General features: G+C 36.5%; 1 protein-coding gene across 5 annotated transcripts in view; it reads left to right on the top strand.

The window, feature by feature from the left end:
• diaph2 (diaphanous-related formin 2) overlaps positions 1–26,420 on the top strand; it is a 275,153-nt gene that overhangs the window by 40,008 nt on the left and 208,725 nt on the right. For all 5 annotated transcript variants that reach the window (XM_042340670.1, XM_007891859.2, XM_007891858.2 and 2 more), the window contains one exon: positions 21,959–22,098. In XM_042340670.1, coding sequence (XP_042196604.1) covers positions 21,959–22,098 — 140 coding nt within the window. The remainder of the gene's footprint in view (positions 1–21,958; positions 22,099–26,420) is intronic.

Here is a 26,420-nt window from a genome sequence, read left to right as displayed (position 1 = left end):
ACATTCAAAACAATTAAAAAATAACTGAAATGCTACGTACTAATCAATACAGGGTGGTGTAGTAAAAGAACACACCAAGATGATTCGTTAGAAGCTTCACAGTCACTGCGTGCAATTAGATCTCATATTTTCTTAAGTTTCTATATACTTTTCTGGTTCGGAAAAGTATAGAAGGTTTGCTGCAAATTGTAACCCTGGTCTAATTCCGTGAAAGACTGAAGCTTAGTATTATAGAGAGCCTAACAGCTAATTGCTTTCAGCTAAGAAGCCATAACTCCTTTTTGAACAGTAAATTTGGATCTTCTTCAGATTGAGATGCTGTAATGTTGTGCACAATTTGGATATTTTAAGTTTAAATGTAATAGTTTTGCCACGTCTGCCTTTCAATATAGCAGGCAACTTTCCAGGTGTTGTTATTTTTCTGAAAATCTGAAACTAAATTTAAAAAATTGACGAATCTAATTTTTAAAATATATATCTATCTGATTATACTGACCCTGTCAAAGATAAAATCCCCAAATGAATAAACTGTCTCTGAGACATGTGCGTAAATGCCTCTTAATGCATGCAATGCCTCTGTTTACCAAGCAATAAGTAGGAAGCTGGTTGATAGTCAATTGGCTGATCACTTTTCCGGGATAATCCTTTCGATAAAAGAAATAACAATAATTTGGTCATTCAATCCACGACTATTTATAGGACTGCTGTGTACAATTGGCTGCTGCGTTTCGCCCACAAAATATACATTCAATTCTGTTTACAGTATATTCTGTGAAGTGCTTTGAGACGCCTCGAAGATGTGATACGGCGCTATATCAAATGCAAGGTCATTATTATTATATGAAGTAATACATCGCTTTCATTTACCTAGCACCAGATTTTAAATGACAACATCCATTTATTTTTGGTGCTATAGTTTCTATGCTATGCTGCTTCATGATCAGAATTCTACATTTACCTGCAGGACCATATAATTGCATTTTTATGAATCATTAGAACTTGTATTCATTTGTATGTACACTAGGAGTGGTTTTAAATATAATTAACTTGGATCATTACTGGCCAATTTGATCCATGTGGATTTTAGAATTTCTAAAGATGATTAAAGCTCATAGAATTGATAGGTTTCTCGATTGAAAATTGACTTGACAATTGAAAGTGTAAGGAATTGATGAAGCAAAAAGACTGGAGGCAGTAACTAAGTTTTGTCAAGGTCGGTTTTCGATCACTTGCTGTTGCTTTTCTCTCGATTGTGAACTTTCCATGTTCAGAATGTTTAGTTTCAACTTTATCATGATCAGAAGCTCACTGAAGAAATTACATATACATAAAATCAAGGGACCCCATCACTTCAACTCTGAAATTTTTTTTTTCTTTCTGTGTATTCTGTGGAGCACTTGTCTTTTTTAGTTTGGAGGGTGAGGTAATGTATAACAATAATAATCCTTGCATTCCTATATAGTGCTTTTCACGTCTTCTAGACGTCTCAAAGCGCTTCACAGAATACACTGTAAAGTGAAGTGACTGCGAAACGCGGCAGCCAATTGCACACAGCCGTGTCTCACAAACAGTCATGGATTGAGTGACCAAATTATTATTATTTTTCTTTCTTGAAAGAAAATTTCAGCACTACCTGAAATTGGTGTTTTCTTAATTGATTTTGTTGTAAACTTTGCACATAGAGTACAAGATTGTGAGCAAATGATTAGACAAATGTGCTCGGTTTGGTTTATGCAGAAAAGGGTCTCTACTCTGTCAGAGCAAACCAAAATAAATGCAAGTATTTTGTCGAGCCATGCGTTCATTGTGCTTACAAAGATCAATCATATGCTGAAGACATGACCACAGTATTTAGGAGTGATGAGACCAAAATTGAAATGCTATTGTGTTGAATTTTGACAGCAACTACTTGAATTTGTATCGTGCCTTTCACATCTCCGAGCGCATAATGTAATGCCCGACACAGAAAGGGAGGCAGATAACAGTAAGCACGTCGAAGAGAAGGTTTTCAAGTGTGATCTGAAAAAGGGGAAGGGGGATAGTAGTATAATAATCCTTGCATTTGATATAGCGCTTTTCACGTCTTCTAGACATTTCAAAGCGTTTTATATCATATACTGTAAAGTGAATTGACTGTACTTTTGTGGATGAAACGCGACAGCCAATTGCGCACAGCACACAGGATGCAAGGGATTGAGGGAGAGAGTTCCAAAGTTTCGGAGCGAAGTCTTTGAAAGCACAGCTGCTGATGGTGGAGTGCAGGGGACGAGGGACAAGCAAGAGGCCAAATCCAGCCGAGCAGAGGTGGTGAATTGGGTAGGTGCCAAGGTGTAAAGGGATTGGCAGATAGGTGTGACAAAAGCGTGGACAAGGGTTTCGGCTGAGGAGAAATCAAACCAACTGGATCTTATCACTTGTTAGGAATAAAGCAGCATCTTTAAATGTTTTGTGTATCAGTAATGTGGAATATCTGATCAATGTGGTCATGTAGACCACAAGAAAATGCAAATTACTTATTTTATTAACACTAATTGGGTACTATGGGATTTTGATTTAACCAGAAATTTGCATTTTATTTGGGAATGTGAACAAAATGAGAAAAGGTGAATGTTTTAGATTGTGACCTGAGGACTTTTACCCTTTTGTTTCTTGAAATGTGTGATGGTCTTAGTGACAATTCCTAGAGCCAGGGAACAATTAGGAAAGGAAACTAGAGCAATACTGTTTTTATTCATCTCCTGTAACAGAAAAGGGTAACATTTCACTTGAATTTATTGATCCTATGATCATCCATTTCACATCAATAAAAACTGGACATTAACATTTCTCAATGGAATGTGATGTAGTTTAGAGTTCTGTTTTGTATGAATGTAACTTTATCAATCTCAAAACACTATGTCAGATCAAACAAATTGTAGTTACAGAGTTACAGTACTTACTACAGCACTCATCTTTGTCTATTTCCTGAAATAAGTATCTGAGATGAAGAGAATTCATAATGTCAAATACTTTGAGAAGGAAAGATCACAAACCTGATCTTGTCAGAAATAAAGTGAAAAATTAAATTATTTTATTTTTGAAAACATTGACCTTATGACTTAATAGAAAGTGACACAGGACTGTTGTATAATGAAAATGAGGAAATTGATGAATAGCACCGAGTATAAAATTAAAATGCAAAATAATTTTCACAGCAATTATTTACCATGAAATTGATTGTAACCTCAGCATCTTAAAAATAGAAAAATCTTTCTCATTGTTGTTATAAGCATCTAAATAGTGCTAGTTATTTGTGCCAATGGTTACTGTAGTACGGTATGTTTGTTGCCACTTGTTCAATTGTAATTGGCCGAGGAAGAGTAAGTTCCAAGTATTACTGTTAAGGGATGCTGCCGTGTGAATCATTAACATTATGCGAAGAAATAAGGGTGGCGATTAAATTGAATAGCTCATTTTTGCAGTTAACATTTAAATAAATTCATATTGTTGCATACAGTACACATGTTTTATTATTTGGAGGAAAAACTAAGAGGGGATAATGTGATGCAGCAGTTCACAAATGGATCTATTGGTTTCAACTTATAAAATTGGAAGATCTGATGAGCAACAGTAACTGTGTGTTAGGCTGTTTCACAGTGCTTGAATTGTGACAAGTTGGACACTAATAAGTTTTGATTTTAAGTGCTGCAAAATGGGGTTGCTCAGGTTCAGAGGCATGCATAACATGCTTTCTTTATATTTTTAAATGTGTATTATATCTCATAGAATTTTCTTAATAATTAAAAAAAATACTGTTTACGTCTGCTTGTACAATTTCCCTTGTATAATGAATGTGATTGCCTGCCTGAGATCTAGCGACAGGTCATAGATTAGCGTAAACGTGCAACTGCTCATTTTCAAATTTCAAAATGCAGCGGGGATGGCAGCAATGTTGCTCTGCTTGCGATAATTATGAATTGAAGGATAATGTTGGATTTGCAATACTGCAAATTTGTCTACAACATTGCCAGTAAAGCTATCCATTCCTTTTTTGTGGGTCAATATCATAAATGGCAATTTATATTTGTTTTTAATTTTTGGAATTGACTGAAACAATTGACTAAATTGGAGCCTTTTTATAACTGTCATTTTGGGGTAAAAGGAATTGACATCAATTTGAACATCTTTAAAGTTTTAATTACTTTTTGGTTGCAGCAGCATTTTATTTTATTGTTGACTGATAATATGTGTGTGGGTATATGTGTGTGTGTATATAAAACTTCTCAGATTCTCAGATAGTGGAGTAAAATAGCACAATATCTGTCTGCATTTACAGCTCCATTATTTAAATATGCCCAGCTGCCCTTCACAGATGACATTTCCACAGTCCCAATAGCACGGGAGATTGCTTTAATGTCTTCAGGTTCAGTACTGCAATTTTCCCTCATGTACTCCACTAGGATAGTGAAAACTCTTTCATGTGGAATATTTTTAATTGGCTTGCTTGTTCTGATCCTAATATCTAGGTTTTATAATACATATTGAGAATTAGCATTTTTCAGTCTTTTTTATTGCATACTTAATTTGCTTGCAGGTGAATTCTTTGAATTGAATTTGTATTGAGGTGGTGCATTAAGAAACTTATTTAACTGCATCATAATAATTTGAATATTCTCTTGCAGTAGACTGCCTTATAATGTGCTTTGTTACAGCACAGGTTTGCATGGGATGTAGACCTTGACATTTACTTGCACAACAAAAATCCAGTTGTGCGCACGGACTTCAATGGTACTTCAAAATGCTGGCCAGAGTACAGGAAATGACAATGGCAATCTCCAGGCTATCAGGTTGTTACAGCGGTGGAGGTGATCTGATGATCAGATGTTGGCCATTTGGGCTTCTCACGTACCAGCTGGCGTTTTGAAGTACAAATTGAGCCATCTTACTCTGTGTATGTGTGCAGAGTGAATATGGAAGCAGTGACCAGCAATCGTTATAGCATTGGTTTGGCTTTTATGGGCCCCACCTGCTGTGTGACAATGGGGCTTTATTGTATGTGCATCTAGTATTTTCATGCAGTTTGCAGCTTTGTATTCATTTACAATTCTTGAATTAAATTGAGAAACCTGAGAAGAATTTCTTTCACTACCATAATTGAGCAAGAAAATGTGAACAGTTGATGGAATTTGTCTGCCATTTTTCAATAATGATGATCCTCACAATTGATATAATGCCTTTTTTGTCAGCAGAATGTATCTAAATGCTTCATAGGATACTGCTACATACCGTGAAGTGAAGGACTGTATTTTTGTCGGCAAAAGTGAATATAAAGGGGCACTAGCATTTGGTAAATTGTTCAATTTACTGCTTTCCCAGAATTACAAAAATACAAGTTCAGAAATGTGATTAGTGAAGTGAAACTGTGTCACTAATAATTTAAAAAAAAGTAATTTTAAAAAACATTAAAAACTTTAAAAAAATTAGTGTAATGCAAATTTATCTGGATGTGCAAAAGCGTTGTCTTGAGAGGAAATCATTTGACATTCATTATTCCTGACTGAGTGAAATAGAGGTTGACATAATTGGTCAATTACACAAAGTGAGTACATAGGCAGTGAGGTATTTATACAGTCATTTGGTTTTCAGCAGGTTGCACAGCACATGCAGAGGTATAGAAATTGTTGGTTACTTTATTAGCCTATTAAGTATTGATGCATAGAGATTTAACATTTTATTTCTAACATTTCTTTCTAAGATTGTTCTAGGATTGTGCTTGGATGTGTGAGTAATGCAATTGTATGGAGAGCATTCTTATGAACTCAAGCACACTTATGTCGACAAATTGTTTTGGTCCCTAACAGTATTAAAGGCATAATATTCCCTCACTTGCTCTTCCCCATTCCTCTGCCCCCTCATTGATTGACAGTACAGCTACAGCTGCTTGTGAGTCTCTCGTGACTGAATGAAGCGCTGGACACATGAAAGATTCGAGTGAGTAGATTCAGTGGCGACCAGCGTGGCATTTTGCCTGGATTAACCAGATTTTTGTCTGAATCAACTGGCATATTTAAAACGGGTAAGAATACAAATGATTCGGGGCCAGGTGTTTTGTTCGATTTACCTGGCTTCCGGGGTTAACCAGCATCCGCCTAAAACGAATTCCACTGTGTGACTATTTTTATAAATAAGTTGATGACATTTTTGTAAAAAAAAGTTACGAAATTACAGGTAAATAAATGGTTCAGGAATTTTAATGAAATGAATGACTTTTTAAATCAATCAAATGTATGTAATTAGATGGTTCAGATATGTTCATCATAGAATACCTGTTTGTTTGTGACTGCCTATGGCGAAAAACTAGAATGGTCCCTGATATGTCGATATAAATGGGTAGGACTGTTCAAGGTTATAAACAGTCTTGTTCTTGTACTTAACCTTTGTTCTATTGTCCACTAAACAAATACAAAATATTTTTCTTAGCATTTAATTCACCAGGCTGCTTAATCAAGCAACAATAACATTTGGATGCTGTAGAATCTATCAAGATAATACAGTATTTATGAATTCCAGCAATATTGAAAATATACCGTGTGGTTTGGCCTTCAGAAATACTTTGAAAATGCAATGTAGGTATAATAAATACACATAACAACAACAAACAACAACAACTTGGATTTATATAGTGCCCTCCACGCCAGACGGCATCTCAGAGCGCTTTACAGTAACGGATCCCGGGTCCGAGCCAGGGGGAGGAAGGTGACCAAAGGCGCGGTCAAAAAGAAAGCTCTTCAGCAGAGACCTGAAAATGGGAAGGGAAGGAGCGAGACGAAGGGAGTGAGGAAGGCAGTTCCAGAGCCTTGGGACATAGTGGCTGAAGGCACGGCATGGAAAAGAAATATGTGGCAAAGCATGCTGTAGCAAATTTCTGCATAGAATCGATAACTTGATGATTCAATAAAATGACATTGATGTAGTGCTTTTTTGTTTCTCAAATATTTAAATTGAAATCAGAACTATTGATAAAAGTCTAACTTGATAGACGACTTATCTTGCATATTACACTACAGTATTCTAGATTGTCAATATGTCATAATTGAACATCTCTGTAGGCTGTTGTGTTATATTGTGAATTTTATGATGGACAATTACTGGATATGGAAAATTGCTTATTTTCTAAGGATATTACATTAATTCATTTTGGTGGCAAGGAAACATAATTTTACTTCAGCATTGTTATATATTAAATGCTTTTCAAAATTGAAATGGTGCAGGTTTAAAAAGCATATAATTAAGGTAGTTTTTTTTCTTCTTCCTCCTCTCAATCATTTTATACCAAGCAAGATTTCACTCTGTAATCATAAAAATGCCCAGATCAGTGACATTGGACAGTTTGCTAGTGGCTGTAGGTGAAGGCGGCAAAGGCAAGTTAATCTTTAATACACTAATAATAAATAATAATCCTTGCATTTGATATAGCGTTTTATCACATCTTCTAGACGTCTCAAAGCTCTTCACAGAATATACTGTAAAGTGAACTGACTGTTTTATGGACGAAATGCGACAGCCAATTGCGTACAGCAGTGTTCCACAAACAGTCGTTGATTAATTGACCAAATTATTATATTTGTAATTTTTGGGGGGAAGGGATTATTATCCCCGGAAAAGTGATCCACCAATCAACTGAGGCATGTAGAGTAAGAAAACTTATCGCCCTGCTTGGGAATCAAACCTAGGTACTCTGGCTTGCGAGGCGAGTACTCTAACCACTAAACTACAGGACTCCATAGACTTCCAAATAACATTTTAAGTAGCAGAGGCCTGGAATACTATGGTGAACCTTGCCGTTTATTAAACTCGTAAAGTTAAGTGTGACATTATTTTAAAAACTACTTTAACAACTTGAATTTTCATTTGTTAGTTCCAGAGTTTGTCCATTTTTCTGCAGACAAATGGTCAATTGTGTGTTGGAAAGCTGATGTTTTGATGGACGAACAATGATTTAATGTTGAGAATGGACACGTATTTAAAAGGCTAATGGATCTGTTTCAACGAACAACCTCCCCACTTACGTCATTACCTTTTGGTTATGAAATATAGGCAAACTTACTTTATCCTTGCTATATTCTGTTCACTGAGTATGAACTTCTTATTAGTGGCACAAATCATTAAATTTTATTTAGCACTCTGAAAAGATTAGCAATGTTTATCAATATAATTCTGCAATGCAAAGGGTAGCATTGTTATGCTATTAAATGATAAGCTTCTTTCCAGCTTTTATTGGAAATGAAGGGAGGATGCTTCAAAGAGAGCCAGACATAGAAATGATTATTTATGTATGTTAAGCCATTGTACAAATAGAGAAGGTGCAGAGGAGATTCACTTGGATGATAGCGAAGATGAGCTGTCTTATGTATGAGGAGAGATTGGTGGAGCTGGAGTTGTTTTCTCTAGAACAGAGGCTTGAGAGGAGACCTGCCAGAGGTTTTCATAAATTGTGGGGTTTCGATAAAGGCAGCAGGGAGAAATTATTTCCACTGGTTGGTGAATCAGCAAATAAACATCATTAAATTACAATAAAAGACCAAAGGGATAGCTTAGGAAAATAGTTTTACACAGAGTTGTTAGGTTATAGAATGCCTCAACTTGAACGGTGTTTGAAGCAGAATGCATAGTAGCTTTAATGGAGGGAATTTGATAAATACTTCAATAGGAGAAATTTAAAAGGGCATGGTGAATAGGCAGGAGAATGGGAAAAAGTGCTTTACAAATAATTGCTTTCAAATGTAGTGACTGTTTTGGTAGACAGCCATGATTTCATGTTTTTATTTTGTTGTAAACGGCTGTAATATGATGTGAAGTATAATGAAATATTTTACTTTTGGCAAACAAATAATGGGAATAAGGCTTTAATAGATGCCCCTGGAAAAGTGCCTTCCTGAAAGTGAGCAATATAATAATAATATTCCTCACATTTGTGAGGACATGACATAAATAAGTCCTTTAATAAATGAAATTCAGCTGAAAATTGTTTTTGTTTACTGATAAACTTCCAGCCAAAAAAGTGTTGTTGAAAGTCAGAAATAAACTATTTTAATAGTCTTCAAAACAGTGTTGTCCCCCAAGCCATTCTAAATTGAATGCTTTAGCAAAGAAGTTGTTCACCTCTACTTTCAATAGTCATTGATTTAAAATCTATGCATAGTGATGTATTTTTAAGTGATGTAATCAACACATTAAGTTAATTTTATATCAGCTATTGAAGTTATCTAATCAATGCTATGATTTAAATTTCACCTTGTAATAAAAAAAAGACTAATGGATTATAAATCTTTTATCTTTGTTTAAGTAATGGAGATTGATGAGGAAAGCAATGGAGCAAAAGTGCCATGTAATTTGAGGATACAGATATCCAGATATCTAGGCAGAGAACGTACAGTGGAGCTCATTAAAATGGTCTTTGTTGAACACAGTATTGCTTATCGTTTGTTTGGGCTGTGGGCATCAACATTACAACCCCAAAAAATCCAAAATGTGTGCAGAGACCCATTGGCTTGCCGGCCAGCTTCTTGCGTGTTAAAACAACTGGGTCATCAGATGACTGGAAGTTGGCCATTTTGGCTTCCTCAGTACCAGCTTGCATTTTGAAATGGCAGTAAATCCAACTTCCTTTCTGAAGAAAGTGAACGTGGACGTGCTGGCCACTGGGTTGCATTTAATGCTCAAGTAAGGTGTTTAACGTTCTCAACTTTCATCTGTAACCAGATGTGCTTGCACCTATCTAAAATGTCACGTCAAAGAAAAAGAATATGCCTATGAACTACATATTTTGTCATCTTTTCATTAAGTGAATAGGCCTGTAAATGCTGGTATATTAAGAGCATTGGAGTCTTCCATTAATGGATAATTTGGTTAAGTATGTTATCCTTGGGTACAATGTAATTGTTCTTCATCAAATAAGTATTTGGCAAGCAGTGTTAGTCAAATAAAGGAAATTATAGAACAAATAATAATCTGTAATCTGGGACTTACTTCAGAAAAGAATCGTACCAAATAGAGATTGTAACTTGTTCACTTCAAGCTGAAAATACTCAAGACAATTGGAAAATCAAAGTCAGTTAGTCTCTGGTGTCAGAAAAGATACAACACAAAATCAAATGCAATTGGCAAATCCCTGCTCCAATTCATCATTTGTGTTAATGTTAACAGGAGACAAGAGTCATTAAGTACAGTTTATTAGCCTGTTAATGGTATTAAAATTAGAACACGTTGGTGTTGCTTTGTTATTGGATTCCTGATGATAAAAGGAAGGGATTGTTTGTGCATTATTAGGATCGCCAATAAAACACTGCATATATACTTCATTTAAAATGGCAACCCAGTAGAATTCATATATGACTATGTGAAAAATACTGAAAAGTTGTATTTGTTTGGAGATCTGTTCGTATTATGTATGACAACACATGATATGTTTTTGCAAAAAATATATTAAAAAAAACTTTATTAACTCTTTCACCATATTCCTTCCATGCTCTTTTGGGGGGGAATTTTAATTTCATGGTTGGGAGGGATAATTGGGAAAAAATCTTGAAATTCACATTCCCATGAATATTTTTCAGTTGATTTAATAACTTTACATTGCTGCTATTAGATGTCGAGAAAACGTGAAAAGCGCTTTATCAAATGCAAGGATTATTATTATTAAAATAACTTTAAAGACAGTTGTAATGCTTAAGAGTAAAGATTAAAAGAAACACCATATGAAATTATTACATATTAGATGGGAAGATCTCCAGTCTTTGGAATGTTAATTACATGAGCAAGAATTTACAGTACAGAACACACTTAATTACAGAGTAACATTGGAGACTTACTGTATTAATAGCTAGATATTGTACCCCAAAGAATCTTAGATTCAGGTAAAAATAAAAAAAGGTATATGGGCACAAGTGTCTTAAGTAAGTTGTAGTTGAGAGGATGAAATTTGCTTAAAGCTAAATCGTCTAAATTTCCTTTCAAGTTATTTGGTGTGTGGTGGCATAATTCTTAGTGGTGAAGCTAAGAGCACTTTTGGTAATCTTCCTTTTGGAGGGATCAAACATCATGTGAACAGTAGAGAGTGGCTTTTAATGTTTATTGTTTTGTATTTTGTGTAAATTATCTACCGTGGAGTTGAATTTGTATGGTTTGTGACATGATTTGCAAATGCAGAATTCTGCAGGTACCCAATTACAGTACGTCTTGTACTGACCTACCAGTATTTTACTGCGGTGCTAAAATTAGTTTTTGGCAGAAATTGCATTTCACACAGGTCTGGCTTTCAGTGTGTACACATCTGGGTGTATGGAGGATTTTAGACTTGTGAATTCTTTACAACAATAACAAGATTACATTTGTATAGTGCCTTTCATGTCAGGAGGCGTCCCAAGGCGTTGAAAATCATGCGAGTTAGACTCAAATACCAGTTCCATTTCTTAAGTTGTGTTTTACAACTTTATAATGGTGGTAATTGAAATATTATGTCCTCGAACAAGTTATATTTTCAAAACATTTTCATGCATTTGTAGATATTTGCTTTTGTTGGAATGCATAGAGCACATCTTCCTGTGGGGTATATTGTTTTAACAATCACGATTCAGATCCGGTAACATGAATTGTATTGCTTTGTATGACATGAAGTTGTATTTGAAACTTTTGGATTTTATTCAACCAGCTGTTTCCCTGTGTTTTTCTTGTTGATTTGTGTGTTATCCAATTGCATTTCTGTTTTAACCCTTTATTATTCCAATGTAACTTTCTACGGGTAAGAAAAAGTGCGTAAAACATATTTTACCATTGGCCTCTTGTAAAGTCATTAGGTAGAGCTGAAATCATTCCCAGTCTGTGCTGAGTCAGTTGATCTCAACCAAACCAGTTTATAGGTGGCTGAAATAGGTTTTTAGGTAGCAGGACAAGATCACTAACAATGAAGTACTGCCGACAGTACCAGCATTGAGGCTGTGATCATCAATGCTCAGCTCCATTGGGTTACACATGTTGTTAGGATGGACGGTGTATTTTGCCTAAGTAGGGGCTTTGTGGAGAACTGGTGGATGGCAGAAGAAAGCAGGACGGACAACAAAGGCACTACAAGGACACACTGAATATACACTTGAAGCAGTTCAACATGGACGTTGACTCTTGGGAAACCCTTACCACCAACAGACGGCAATGGTGTGAAGGGCTTTGGGGAACTATGCCATGTCATTGTGGAAGCAAGATATGAGAGACTGAAGGATTAGCCATATCAGAAGGATCATCAGGAGATTCCCCAGGAATGTGGTTATGAGGCATGTGCTAGAAGACAATGTTTCTCACGTATCTGCCTGCATAGTCATCAACATACCCTCCTTCTACCATGAACTCATGCTCTCTTCATTGTTGGCACCATCATCCTCAAATACAAGGGGCACATTACAAATTTTTGCACCTCTTTGGGAGTTGATAATCGACTTGCACCAGATGTTCCAAAACCCTCGTAAAAGTGTGCTCGTATGAATGCCAGGAAAGAAAAGGATTGAGCTCAGTTTGATACACACTTAGTCAAATAATCTGCCTCTATGCGTACAATTAAGGATATCTGCTCAGCTCTCTTCTGAAGAGGGGAACCCAAAGTACCCTGCATACCAAAGCTATTTTGGTCTTCTATAAAGGCTTTTTTTAAAAAAAAGTAACAACTGTGAGATATGTTTTCTAGAAGTACAATTGCAGTTTCTAAATTAAAATGAACTGCCCCAAATTTTAATGAAAACACTAAGGATAATAGAAGAAAAGCTCTTATCCTGAGATGAATACAATTTGTTCTTCATAATAATATTCAAGTCACTCATCACTGTATTAACTTTTATATAGAATTCCATTATGAATTGGTTAAAATCAAAGGAATATTTGCCTAAATATTTAATCTCTGGTGAGGTATTTATCTATGTAATTTTCTATTTCCCAATATAAGCAATGTAACAGGAAAAAGAGAGATTATGTATTCCTTGCCATGTGTTCAGGTACTTGTATTCCGCTGCAGAACAAGATTTTTTTAAACATTTTTTTGCCGTAGTTCAGCAATCCTACGTCTGGAATCAGAGCTAGAAGTGTTGGTTGACACTGCAGTGTGGTGCTGGAAGAGATCTGCATTGCTGAAAGCGCTATTCTTCAGATGAGATAAAATTGTAAAACCCAATTTCTTGGACATTCAAGATCCTTTGACAGACTCTTGGGAAACAAAGTAACTCAAAGTAATACACTTTACAGTATATTCTGTGAAGCGCTTTGAGGCTTCTCGAAGCCATGATAAGACGCTATATCAAATGCAAGGATTATTATATAGCAACAAAACATGATTTCCAAAATTACCATTAAAGCCAATTTATAATCCCACAGAATCTGTAAATCATTAACCACTGATTTATATTTTCTGATATATTAAAAGTAGACACCACAATTTTTTTCACAGCCAGTTGTTGAATATTTTAAGCTTTTACTGTTTGACTTTCACTGAAGAATCCAGGTATTTATGGTGGAAGATCCATATCAATGCATAAGTATTAACAGACTTACCCATCTGCTTATCATACTCAGTTGATTGAATAGGGATGAATGTGGTGTGCTGATTGTATTCATATCTCATCCTGTAGGGAATTAACACTGCTCCTACTGTACAAAAGACAATGAATAGTAATGCACATTAGAAATCTAGATATTCAGTTACAGTTCGACACCTTTGTATAGGGATCCAGCCATTATTGGATTACTGTGGCCACAATAGAAGAGCAAAGAAAAACTGACCCGGTGATACAGTTCAATTTATGGGTTCCGACATAATAAGCACTACTTTTTATAATAAATTAGTGGTGAATTTCAAAGCAGTAATTCATACAGTCGGTACTCATGACTTGATTAACCACTAGCGCAAAGTTGCAGTTTTGAATAGCAGCAGAGCTTTGATGTTTAACACCTAATTAATGTATTTTTTTAAAAAAAGCTGGAATATTTTTTCTCTTTTTTAAAAGAAAAGTTTTGCCAGTGGCTGATATCGATGATAATGGTGTGGGAGCATCATGTCACTTAATACTATTGTAATACCTTTTGTTCTTCTAGCCAAGTTCAGATCAACAAATCTTATATAGCATTAACTTCTTCAGACTAGCTGGGGAAGGCTGCAACTTGATATATTTTGCATTGTTTTGTAAATAATGCTGAACCTGTTATCATATTTTGTTTTCTTTGATGGTCAGTATATTATTGGCTTGGTGATTATTGACTGCAGTTATTTCTACTTACATATCTTTTCTCTGAATTTCACCGATAAAGATTCTTATAGGGCTCTTATTAAATTTGTGTTATTAATGGCTGAATGATAATATATGTTGCTGGATGCCTTGTCTGCTTTGCTGTGTTTTTGTGTCTTGGAGATATTCTCGTCCATACAGAATTGCAAAGTGTCAGTTGAGTGTTCCAACAAGGGAATTGAAAGACATTTTGAAAAACGGCTCCAAAATACCAGTGTTTTGTGAATGTATCTCAAACCATCATATGCAAATAATAAAATAGATTGACTGTGTACAACTCTCCTTAAAACAAAGTTAAGTTCCATAAATATTGAATCATTTCCTATGAGTAATGTTAATGAACTGGTTATGGCAGAAATAACATAAAACATCCTGGGACATTTTTAATAAATATCACCTAAGTAAGTACAATGTATTGGCGGCATGTCAAGAGATCATTTTGGAGCTGCAACATTTATTTTGAATGCAAGCTTTTTATCACATTGGATCCTCTATGAATTATATCATTATTTTACAATCTTAATGTGATAGTATGATAAGCACATCCAATAATTTTGTAAGAAACGTGGAATTGAAGGGAAGTATCCCTTGTTAGAGTGGATGAGTGATGAAATAATCATAATATTAATAATAATCCTTGCATTTGATATAGCGCTTTTCACGTCTTCTAGACGTCCCAAAGCGCTTCACAGAATATACTGTAAAGTGAATTGACTGTATATTTGTGGGCGAACGCGGCAGCCAATTGCGCACAGCAGTGTCCCACAATAAGTCGGGGATTGAAAATGACCAATTTATTATTGTTTTTGGTTTTGGAGGGATTATTATTAGGCTCTGTGTGGAGGAAGGAAACTTGCCCAAGGTTTCGCCCTCTGCCTGGAATTGAACTCAGGTCTCTCACTTGCAAAGCGAGTGCTCTAACCACTGAGCTACAGGACTCCACACATGCCATAGTATAAAAATCAGAATGGTTTACTTTCTGCTTTTAGAAGCAGTTCTCCTTGTTCCAAAATGCAATCATCCGTATAAAGGAAGTTTTGGTGCAGATGCTCTAGAATGTTAGAGCAGACACAATATCTTGTAACTGTGACTGACATCATAAATGTAGATAGTCTTGCCAGTCATTGTCTCAGTAGTTAAAATTACCTGAATTTCTTTGGACTGCATGGCAGATAACAGAGTTGGATCTTAATAGGCATAAAGAATCAATGAACACGACTGCTTTTTTTTTACCTGTAATGTGCGTGCCAAAATTGAGGATATGAATATTTGCATTTTATTTCAGACAATTGAGTGATGTGGGTATCTTAAAAGTACTTGATATATGAGAGAGTAAATGTAGTTCATACACTTGGTGTGTTGAAGGATTACACAATAGCCACACATTCAGAATTAGTTTTAAATGCTTAAAACGGTCCTAGGACTGGATTTTTTTTTTATCTTGATATATTTCTGTCCTGGCCACATCAGTGCCTTGATGAATTCTGGCTACTTAGGCTCTTTCAGTTTTCCAATTAAGTAAAAAAAATTGCTATCGAAATACTTTACACAGTTGCCTAAAATTTAAATTATAAATATTTCATAGATAACTTGTTGCGAGTTAAAAATAATCAATGAAATAATAAAGTAAAATAAACCTTGTATTTGATATATTGCAAAACGTCTCAAAGTGGTTTCCAGGTAAAAACTGTCAAGTGTCGTGATTCTCTTTGTAGGTAAACAAGGCAGCCAATTTGTGTGATGCAAGGTCCCACAAACAGGTAAATGGGTAATTAATCGGTGAGATTTTTGGCCAGAAGGCTGAGAGAAGCTGCCTGATGTTTTTCATGTTATTCAGTGAGATCTTTCACATTTATTTGGAACAGGCAGACTGGTCCTCTGTTTAATATCTCAGCCTAAGGATGGCACCTCTGATAATTCATTGTTTCACCAGTACTGCACAGGAGTGTCAGCCTAGACATTGAGCTCAAATCTTGATGTGGGGCTTGGAGCTGGATATTTCTGACCCAGAGGCATGAAACTGAGTCAAGTCCGACATCTGAGTCAAATCTGTTCTGGCCAATATGTTGTGATTTTGAAGTTATTGTAATGGCAAAACTGTCATGTTTCTGACTTAAAGTTCATTCCTTTGGGAATCTTGAGCATGTGATCAATTGGACAATTCTCTGTTGAATACGGTATCTACCAAGTGCGTTATTTCAGGATAAGAGGATGATTTTGTATATGCGAATGTAACACTTGTTTTTGGCTCCAATTTGAAATTGTATCATTGTATTTTTTTCTTCAGCCTCCATGGTCTATATTTGAGATTGTTTTGAAACATAGATATTTGTTTTGCTGGAACAGAGTACTGGGATTATACATTGAGTGAGTTCAGTAACAGTTCTGTGGTGGTTGGTTGCTTTTCGTCAAGTATGCAACATGGAAAATTATATAAAATGTGGTATTAGTGCTTACCAATTTTCTAGTTCAAGAGAGCACTTAATGGTGACCAGTTTTAGGGTACTGAGGTTAATATTTGATTTCAATGGCAGATCCTCATTTCACATCCTGAGATCACGTACAACGAATTCACACAGTCGATGCAGCTTTTTTTATTGTGTGGGGGAGCATGGGAGATGTGCAGTTCATTATACAGAATTTGTTAAATTGTGAAAATTAAAAGAAGCACAGAATTATCTGTCGATACCTGAGCATACTTTTCAAAGTAACTTTGAAATTGGTGATACTAATATTGGCGAATAAGTTTGTGTTCAAAATATGTTTCTCGCGAACATTTGATAATTTCCTGCAATTGTATTAAAAAGTGTACTTATTCTTAAAATATATTACTCTTAATCTTCAACAAACAGTTAGACCTTAAAACCAATTGCTTGTATGTTTGCATTTTCCCAAATGAGGTTTCAAAGTCTCACAAATTGCATCATATTTGTAACAGTTGAGGCACATGTATACATTGCATTTTCACCATTTTTTCCTCCTCTTTCTATAGTGCAACAATAACTCCTCTTGTTAAAATTTATTTTAAGCAGTTTGTTGCCTTGTCTCAATTTGTTTCTCCTCAACGATAGCTGCTCACCTTCATGCATAATTCCTTAGGTGGTAGGTTAGACAGATGGCCCCAGACTCCTTTGTGACTTTCCGTGGCGACTTCACTTTGTGATTGCGCCAAGAATAAAAGTACATGCTGTACTTTGGGACCAATCAGATTGAATGTCAACTCTTATCTGTGATAATCCCTTAGGGGTTGTTTCAAAAGTTCTCATTTCAACTCTAAGACCAGTAACGTACAATACTATATCGGTGTTGATTGTCTTTAACCCACCTTCCCCCCCAAAAAGGCCATTTTTAATGGTGACAGCGAGTAGTTGTTTTTAATGTCTATAGATTTTGCTTTTCAGTGTTCTGTGGAAATCTGTTGGAAGAACCTGCTTAAGTTCATTCATAAATGCAGCAAATGTTCCATTTTTACACCGACATTTAAAGGGATCATCCATCATACAAGCAAACCATAAGAAGTCTTTTTAGAAGCAAGGAAGGAAACCCTTAGGGAGAGAGAGAAAATGATTTGTAGTGGATTAGCAGATTCAAGCTCCAGTGTTGTCAGAATGGGTTGAGTAAAACTTTTTGTGACTATTTGGCCATTGTTAAAATGCTTTAAATTTTCAAACATTTTAAAATTATTTAATGTGAATTGTTGAGCTCATTGAGGTGAAAGTGTATGTTCTGAGAATAGAAGACTTTTCTCACCTTTAAGCATTTGTAGGTCACACAGCACAAAAAGATTCAGATTTGAGAATCGTTTGATGACCCAATTTAAAATTTTCAACTTCCCAAATCAATCGTATAATAGTAATAATCCTTGCATTTGATATAGTGCTTTTCAGGTCTTCTAGACGTCTCAAAGCTCTTCACAGAATAGACTGTAAATTGAATTGACTGTATATTTGTGGGAGAAATGCGGCAGCCAATTGCGCACAGCAATGTCCCACAAACAGTCGTGAATTTAAATGATCCAGTTTATTATTTTTTTTTGAGGGAATTTAATCAGTTGTGTGGAGTAAGGAAATTTGCCCAAGGTTTCATCCTGCCAGGAATCGAACCCAGGTCTATCGCTTGCAAAGCGAGTGCTCTAACCACTGAGCTACAGAACTCCACAGTGACTGAAGATGCAAATTGTGCCAAGTCATGATTTGTTTATGTGCTTTGATTCTCACTCATTGAGAGATAGATTGATGCAGCAGATCACAGATACTGCTGATTATAGCCAACATTTTATTGTTGCTCACGGGAGGCTTCTGCTGAATTGTACAATTCTCAGTAGCAATTTATTTAACTCCGTGTCTGAACTCCTGAGTCTCCGTAGGCTCTCCCTCAGACTCACTGAACTCAAGTGGAACTTAGGTGTCAAGTTCGATCCTCAGCTTTCCTTTCCACCCCACATCCGTTCCCTGACCAGGACCACTTTTTTCAACTTCCATCACATTGCTCGTTTCCATCCGTACCTCACAACCAATGCAGCCGAAACCTTTGTCCACTCCTTTGTCACTTCCCGGCTGGACTATTCCAGTGCCCTCCTTGCTGGTCTCCCCAGATCCACTGTGCACAACATTCAATTAATCCATAACTCTGTCCCTCGGATACTCACCCATGCAAAACTCCGTACCCCAATCACACCAGCCCTTGCCAGGCTCCACTTGCTCCCAAATACCAAACAGATCAATTTCGGGATCCTCTCACTCGTTTTTGAATCCCTTCATACCCTGGTACCTCCCTCCCTATCCGATCTGCTTACACCCTGCATCACCTGCTGCTTCCGGCCTCCTGTTTGTCTCTTGTCCCCTCAGCTCCACCATTGGTGTCTGTGTCTTCAGCAACTACACCCCGAAACTATGGAACTTTCTCTCTCAATCCTTCCGACTTGCCCCCTTCCTCCCCACCTTCAGATCCTGCCTATAGACCTTCCTTTTTGATCGTACTTTACGGTCACATGTCCCCCCCCCCCCCCACCCAGATTCTGCCACTGTCAAGCGCTCCGGGACTACCCCGTGTGAAGGGCGCAATATAAATGCAAGTTGTTTTTGTTTAGTTTTGAAGATGCTTATTTGTGCTGGTTATACATGTGTTTATCATGTGCGATTGTAGCATCATTATTATTACATTATAGTTACAATATGCAGATTATTATGAAAAAAAGTAAAATACAGCCATTGTATACACAATCATCCTAAGGTATAAAAGCTATGTGAATCTGGTTTCTTGGATTTTAGTTCAATTATCTAAGTGTACACTGAACACTGCACATAATTAAGTCATATCTAAAGATTCTGTATTTATAAGGAAATGGTTTACATTCCTCCACCAAGGTATTGTTCTTGTAAGTAGGGAGGAAAATTGTAGATTTTTTCCTGAATATTTCCTATGAGCAATAGCTTTCAAGGTTTTTCTTTGTCTCTTGGCCATATTTTGCTGCCTTTTGGTAGATCTTATTCACACCATGCACTTTCACTGCTGAGAAGGCTGGCAGGTTAATTGCTATCCTACTTTTTGCCATTCTAAATTTAAGTTTAAATATTAAGTCATAACATGAGTGGGTTGTACTCCATAACGTAAATGATTTCAGCACAGTATTTAAATTACATGGATGAATAAGTTATACTGTATGCAGTTGTTATTAGGCAGACAGTTCACTAATAATTGGAACTGCTCTGCTTCATTGGGAACCTTGTATGATATTACAAGTTTCTTCTTCGGATATTTATTGATGGTTGTTTCATTTTAAATCTTACCTAAATCATAGATTTCTATCTAAATGTAATTTAGCACAAGAATGTGTAACTTATCCAACAGTTTTTCTTGACTGTTGCAACAGAGTAGCTCTGTATTAAATAAGTAGAAGGTACATGGTGTATTGGTCAAATTTAATAGAACATAAAATATAATGGATGAAAATACAGTGGAAGCCGGTTAGACCGTCTATTTGGTCCATCGAAAGCGGAGTCCGAGGTTAACCGAAGCTCCGTTAACTCTTCCCGCCCAGCAGAGGAGCAGCGTCAACGCCTCCTCCCTCCCATTGCCGTTCCCGTTGGACGGGAAAGGGACCATTAGCGAGAGGTCCGAGGCACTCCAGCCATTCACAAGCAGCTACAGGCTTGTCAGTCAATCGCAATTTGATTCCTTCTATTCCCTCCCTTGTTTCTTCCCATTCCTCTTGTCCCCTCACTGATTGAAAGCGCAAAGCTGCTTGTGAATGGCTGGAGTCCGCTGTCAATCATTTGCAGTGGGACTCCTCCCATCTGTGAAGCCACTCTTGGCTGAATGGAACCGCTCGAGACACAGAGTGAGTACATTCAGCAGCGACCAGCGCAGTATTTTGTCCAGATTAACCCAATTGCTTTACGAATTAACAGGCATATTTAAAATGGGTAAGAATACAAATGAATCAGGGCCGGGCGTTTTGCCCAATTTATCCGGAGTCCAAAGTTCACCGGCATCTGGTTAGAGCGGATTCCACTGTGATGTGTTTCTTGGCATACTGGGTTCTGCCTAACGTTTCTCTTGAATTTTTACCATTTGTTTCACTATATTTTTATCCATCTTTAAAATGCTGATTTTAATGATTATGTAATAGATGTTTTTGTTCAGACATTTTCAGCATACAAACACACCATTTTTGCCCAAATTGGCTTTATAAAGTTGAATATTATGATAGTTCGTTCACACAGCATCACCAAAGTTTTGGAATAGGAGAGATTTAAAAAAAACAAGTATTGGTGATTAGGGGATGACAATTTGGTTTGTAGAATGGAACAAGGAGATTCATTAAGGTCATTTGATTCTTTTTATAAAATAAATGTTACCATCAGAATCACAATTTCTTATTGATTTGAAATGAGCCATTTAAATGCCCATTACAAGATCATGTTGTGAATTGTAATTTCAAACAAAAATACAATATAGTTAAATGACTGACCTTATCATGTTCTACGGTAAGCATCTTATGTACCAAAAAATGCAACAAATCATTAACTAGTGTTTATTTACTGAAATAACTTTTTTTTTAAAAAATCTAATGTATTAGTTCCGTGTAACTTGTTTCATTTTGACAAAAATAATTTCAATATCTGGAATACTGGTTCTTGTTTGAAGTTTTCTATATTATTTCACAGTTGGAATATCATTTAGATTTCATTGTGGTTGTTGTTGACTGTAGATTGTTTTTAATATTTATGACTTGCCAATATTTGAAGCAAAATTTCTTTGAGTTAGACCATCTTATTTTTAAATCTATATATCTATATGTGTATTGTTGAAAGCGCTTCTATGATGACTGATGGTAGTAGCTTTATTTTTATGTTTTCATACTTTTTCCTTGTTTTAATAATTTAATTTTACCATCTGGAAATTTGCTTCAGTGCTGGCAAAATGTGTTCAACAGAAAATGTATTGAAGCACTTGAATATATGGACTTTCTAGCAGATGGCTTTTTATTTAAGAAATCAGGCACCAACAATTCTGAATTGCCGACCATAAAACTTAAAATCGAAGATTGTCAAAACTTCTTTTTTTTAACTTTGTTCATATGTGGAAAGAGTACTTGAACCTGCATATATTCTGTGTGCTTGGCAAATAACACTTTTTCTAATGCTTTGGTCTAGGGAGGACTGAAAAACAGCAAACATGAAAGTACCTTGTCATCTCAGGAATATGTCCATGAGTTGCGCTCTGGAATTGCTGATGAAAAGCTTCTCAACTGCCTGGAATCATTGAGAGTTTCTTTAACCAGCAATCCTGTTAGGTAAGTGGAACCTTAATTATTGGGATCAGAGCTCAATTTTTTTTCTCTCTCATTGTTCTAAACACTTTATAGTACTGAATTTGTAGAGGATTAAGGAAAGGTAGGGTACAACTGATGCAGCCTGAAAGTATAGACGGTTAAGTACGAACCACCCAAACATACAGTTGCCTTGTTGAATCCCAGGGCTACATGTTGCTTGTTCTTGCCTTTGCATAGGCATGAAGTAGCACTGTGGGGAAGAATGTAGCATAAATGTTGTCTTCCTTAAGGCTGAGAAGCTGTGTGGCAGCAGGTAGCTCATGCAGAGAGATTAAGAAAGTCTTATTTTTCATCAAAGAAAGATGATACCATTGGGATTATAAACTAATACAGTAATTACATTTTGCACTTCATATTAAATATGTTAAAGTCTTGGTAGCTGTATAATTTTCAGATTAAGGATTCATTAAATAATGAACATTTGCATAAATTAGGCGAACAAAACTTTGCGATAAATATCAAGAAAAGGAGCTAGGTTTCTTATCTTACAAGCACATTTGCAAAGAAGGTGTACGAGAAAAATTGGTACAATTACATTGTATATCACCTTTCACGTCGGGAGGACGTCCCAAGACACTGGACAGTCAGAGTTTCGAACCCGAGCTGGGGGTCGTGATCGGGGAGGGTGGAGGGCAGGGGGCGAAGCAGGGTGATCGAAAGCACGGTCGAAAAGTAGGATCTTGAGACGGGTCTTGAAGGAGGAGGCGGTGAGGCAGAGGGACCGTGGGATGGAGTTCCAGAGGGTGGGGGCAGAGTGGCAGAAGGCCCGCTGCCAATGGTGTGGCGAGGGAGGTGGGGACGTGAAGCAGTCTGGAGCCCGCTGAGTGGAAGGAGCGAGCAGGATGGTAGGGGGTTAGGGGGTCGCAGAGGTAAGGGGGAGCAAGACCATGGCGGGCTTTGAAGGTGAGGACCAGGATCTTGAACTGTATCCTTTGTGCGATGGGAAGCCAGTGGAGTCGGGTGAGGATGAGGGTGATAGGGTCACAGAGCCTGGTGCGGGAGAGGACACCGGTTGCAGAGTTCCGGATGATCTGCAGCCTGTGGAGGGGAGAAGTTGGGGAGGCCGTCAAGCAAGGAGTTTGTATAGTCAAGCCTCGATGTAAGGAAAGCGTGTATGAGGGTTTCGGCAGCCTGTGGTGTGAGACAGTGGCGGAGCCGGGTGATGATGTGGAGGTGGGGGAAGGCAGAGCGAGTCATGGCACAGATGTGGGGTAGAAAAGATAGTTGAGGTTCAAATAAAACGCCGGACTGGGTTAGTAAGGTGGAGTGTGCAACCATGGATGGTGATGCTGTCAGCGCCTGAGGTGAGGAGATGCTGATAGGATCCAATCAGGAGAGCCTCGGTCTTGTTAACTTCAACTACAGAAAGTTAACTCTTATCCCTGGACACTGCTGTGGACAATTGGCTGCCGCGTTTCGCCTATAAATATAGTCAATTAATTTTACAGTATATTCTGTGAAGCGCTTTGAGATGTTGAGAAGATGTGAAAAGCGCTATATCAATGCAAGGATTATTATTGTTTATTATTATTAATAGTGCTTAGTCCACCTATAAATTCACAGATACTACATTATACACTGATTGGAGCGAAGCAGGAGAGCCTTGGCCTTGTTGACATTCAATTTAAAGAAGTTAGAGCTCACCTAGGATTGGATGTCTGACAGGCAATTGGTCATAATCGTTCTGTGTGCCATGTTGTGTTTGGCTCAAAAACAAATTGACAGAGGCAGGAATGCAGATTTTTTGAGACCTTTAACTTTATGGCCATTTTCACGAGTTAATGATATGCCTTATAAAACTTTTCATGTCACAGTCAAATAGAGTTAAAATGTGAGGACTGAGCATTATAAAACCCTTTGCTGCTTTTCCAGATATAGCAGTGTTAATTCACAAGGGGTCCTTACTGATCATAAAATCTTGGTACTGAAATATAAATGTAGAATAGACTGTAACCATCATGTCTTGTATTCATATCGTTTCTGGGCAGAGTGAGACAGACTACAGTTCAAATATAAATTGTGGACTTGAATTTAGAATATTTTCATCGGTCTTGTTCTGAGTTCTGCAAAGTGGTGTTACAAATTGATTTGATTTGAGTTTATTGATGTGGGGTTAAATGGCAGCTCTTAAGTTGAAACTTTTTCATTAAATATGCATTTGTTAATTTTCTTGCTGGAATTTCATTCCGGATTTGGTACCAGCTCAATCTAAACCTATGTCTTTACTTCCTCTCTGAAGTGATTTTTGGATATTCCTTTAGTTTTGAGAGACCCATCTGTTGAATTGCAGCAACTTTTCAGACTTGCTCACATGGTTCAGATATACAGAGCATCCATGAAAGAAGTAAAATGCTGAACAGTAATTGTAAACTTCGATCCAGCTTAAAAATGTCTTGAGAGTAGACGTTTACAGTATTTTGAAGTTATGAGAAACGTTGACAGAATTGAACCTGTTCTCATCAGAAAAAAATTGAGGGGGAATGTCATCTAAGACTGAAAAGGCTGAGTGGTGAACTTGCGAGTAAGATCATTGACATACCATGAGAGAAAAACTGGAGGAAATAGGCTTAAAATTAGGAAAGCTTCAAGTCGAATTAGTGGTTGGATGAATTTTGTTCCTATAGAGTAGTTTTTAATATGCAGTCTACTTAACAGAAAAAAAATCCCCAACTGATTAAGTGATTATATTAAACTGATCTGTTTCATTCCTGCTGATTATGTTCATTATGCTATGAACTTGAGCATGTGAAGCGTTCACATGCGTTTCTCTAGAACAAATAGAACAAATATGTTCTTGTCCTAATATAATTTTATCTGTTATGGGCTGGTGATGATTTGATGCTCTGGAAAAAAGTAATTACATGTTAAATAGTTTATGCTAATGATTGTGTTGTTTGAGAAAAAGAATAGAAAAGCATAATTATGTCAGGTTTGCCATTGCAGAAAATATTCATAAGCAGCAGAAGCTGGTTGAAAAATTAATAACTTAAATCTTGGATGACCTTGAGACCAGTAGAAAATAGCAAATGCAGCTTTATCTTAATGCAAATCACACAGCTCCAGCATATCAATATGGAAACTAACCGAATTTAAATAAGCCAACTTTTTTCCCAAAAGCACTTAATGATGATAGGACATTGACCTTAGTTTGCAGGATTTTTCTTCAGTCGTGGAAAATCATACCTTTATGCCAATGAAGTTCTTGCATTATATAGTATGCTGACACTAATAATGTTAATTCTTTCAGCACTGTCTTTTGTTTAAAAAAGTGCTGTATAGTGAAACCTTCTTTAAGACCTAGGTGCTCTGTTATGGGTGGTAAATCTGTCATACGATTAAATTGGTGTTAAGTGCATGACTTGGAGTAACAGATATAGCATTTGTATTTCCAGAGAGTAAAATCAACTAAGATCAGTGACCTAAATCCCTTTAACCATTGCTTTAAACTAGCCTTTTTTCCATTGCAGGGACAGACATAAATTACCTTGTGATCTTGAAACTTACTTATCTCTATCTACAGTTTCAGTAAGCTTGAACTATTAAAGAAGCCATTGCTGTACGAAAAATAATTGGCATTTAAGGTTATATTCTTGAGTTCTGAACATGTTTGGCCAACAAATTAGCTCTGTGTAGAGGAGTGCCAACCACATCCATCATTGATAAGAATTCATATTAAAGGTTCACATATATGATAGTCATCTCTACTGCTCCAATCATTTCTCTGGCTAAGTTTCTTTACTGCATGGAACCAGCTGAATTATTGCTGAGTGAACAGCAGCTTGTGACTACCTTCTAAAATATGATACCTTCATACCTTGATACCTTCTAAAAATATGAATTTTATATGGAACTATTTATTTTTTAATTGAAAATGTACTTTCATTCTGGAGCTTTTGTCAAAAAGTATAGGGAAGAGGCAAGGAGAATAGAATCAGCAGTGGAGGAGCTGGCACCAGCACAGATATGATGGTCACATGCACATCTGAAAAGCTACAGCAAACATATTTACCATAATTATACCATATTTGTTAAAGAGCAACTAAAATTCAACACTAGTTTGAAAGTTCCATTCTAGATAAACTCAAGCATCTGTTTCACGATAAAACACAAGAAAGTTTCCCGTCTACTTCAAAAACTTGATCACAGAAAAGCTGTTAGAGATGTTTTCATTGATTTTTTTTTTCCGTGACATGCATCATGTCACTCACTTCTGTTTCATTGAAGCATGAAGACATTTCCACTGGTAGGATTAATGATCAGTGTCATCATTGCCAGTGATATTC

Source organism: Callorhinchus milii, unplaced genomic scaffold (assembly GCF_018977255.1).
Source record: "Callorhinchus milii isolate IMCB2004 unplaced genomic scaffold, IMCB_Cmil_1.0 Scaffold15, whole genome shotgun sequence".
Taxonomy (NCBI): Eukaryota; Metazoa; Chordata; class Chondrichthyes; order Chimaeriformes; family Callorhinchidae; genus Callorhinchus; species Callorhinchus milii.
Note: the sequence above shows the minus strand (reverse complement) of the source record. Positions and strands in the feature narration are given on the sequence as shown.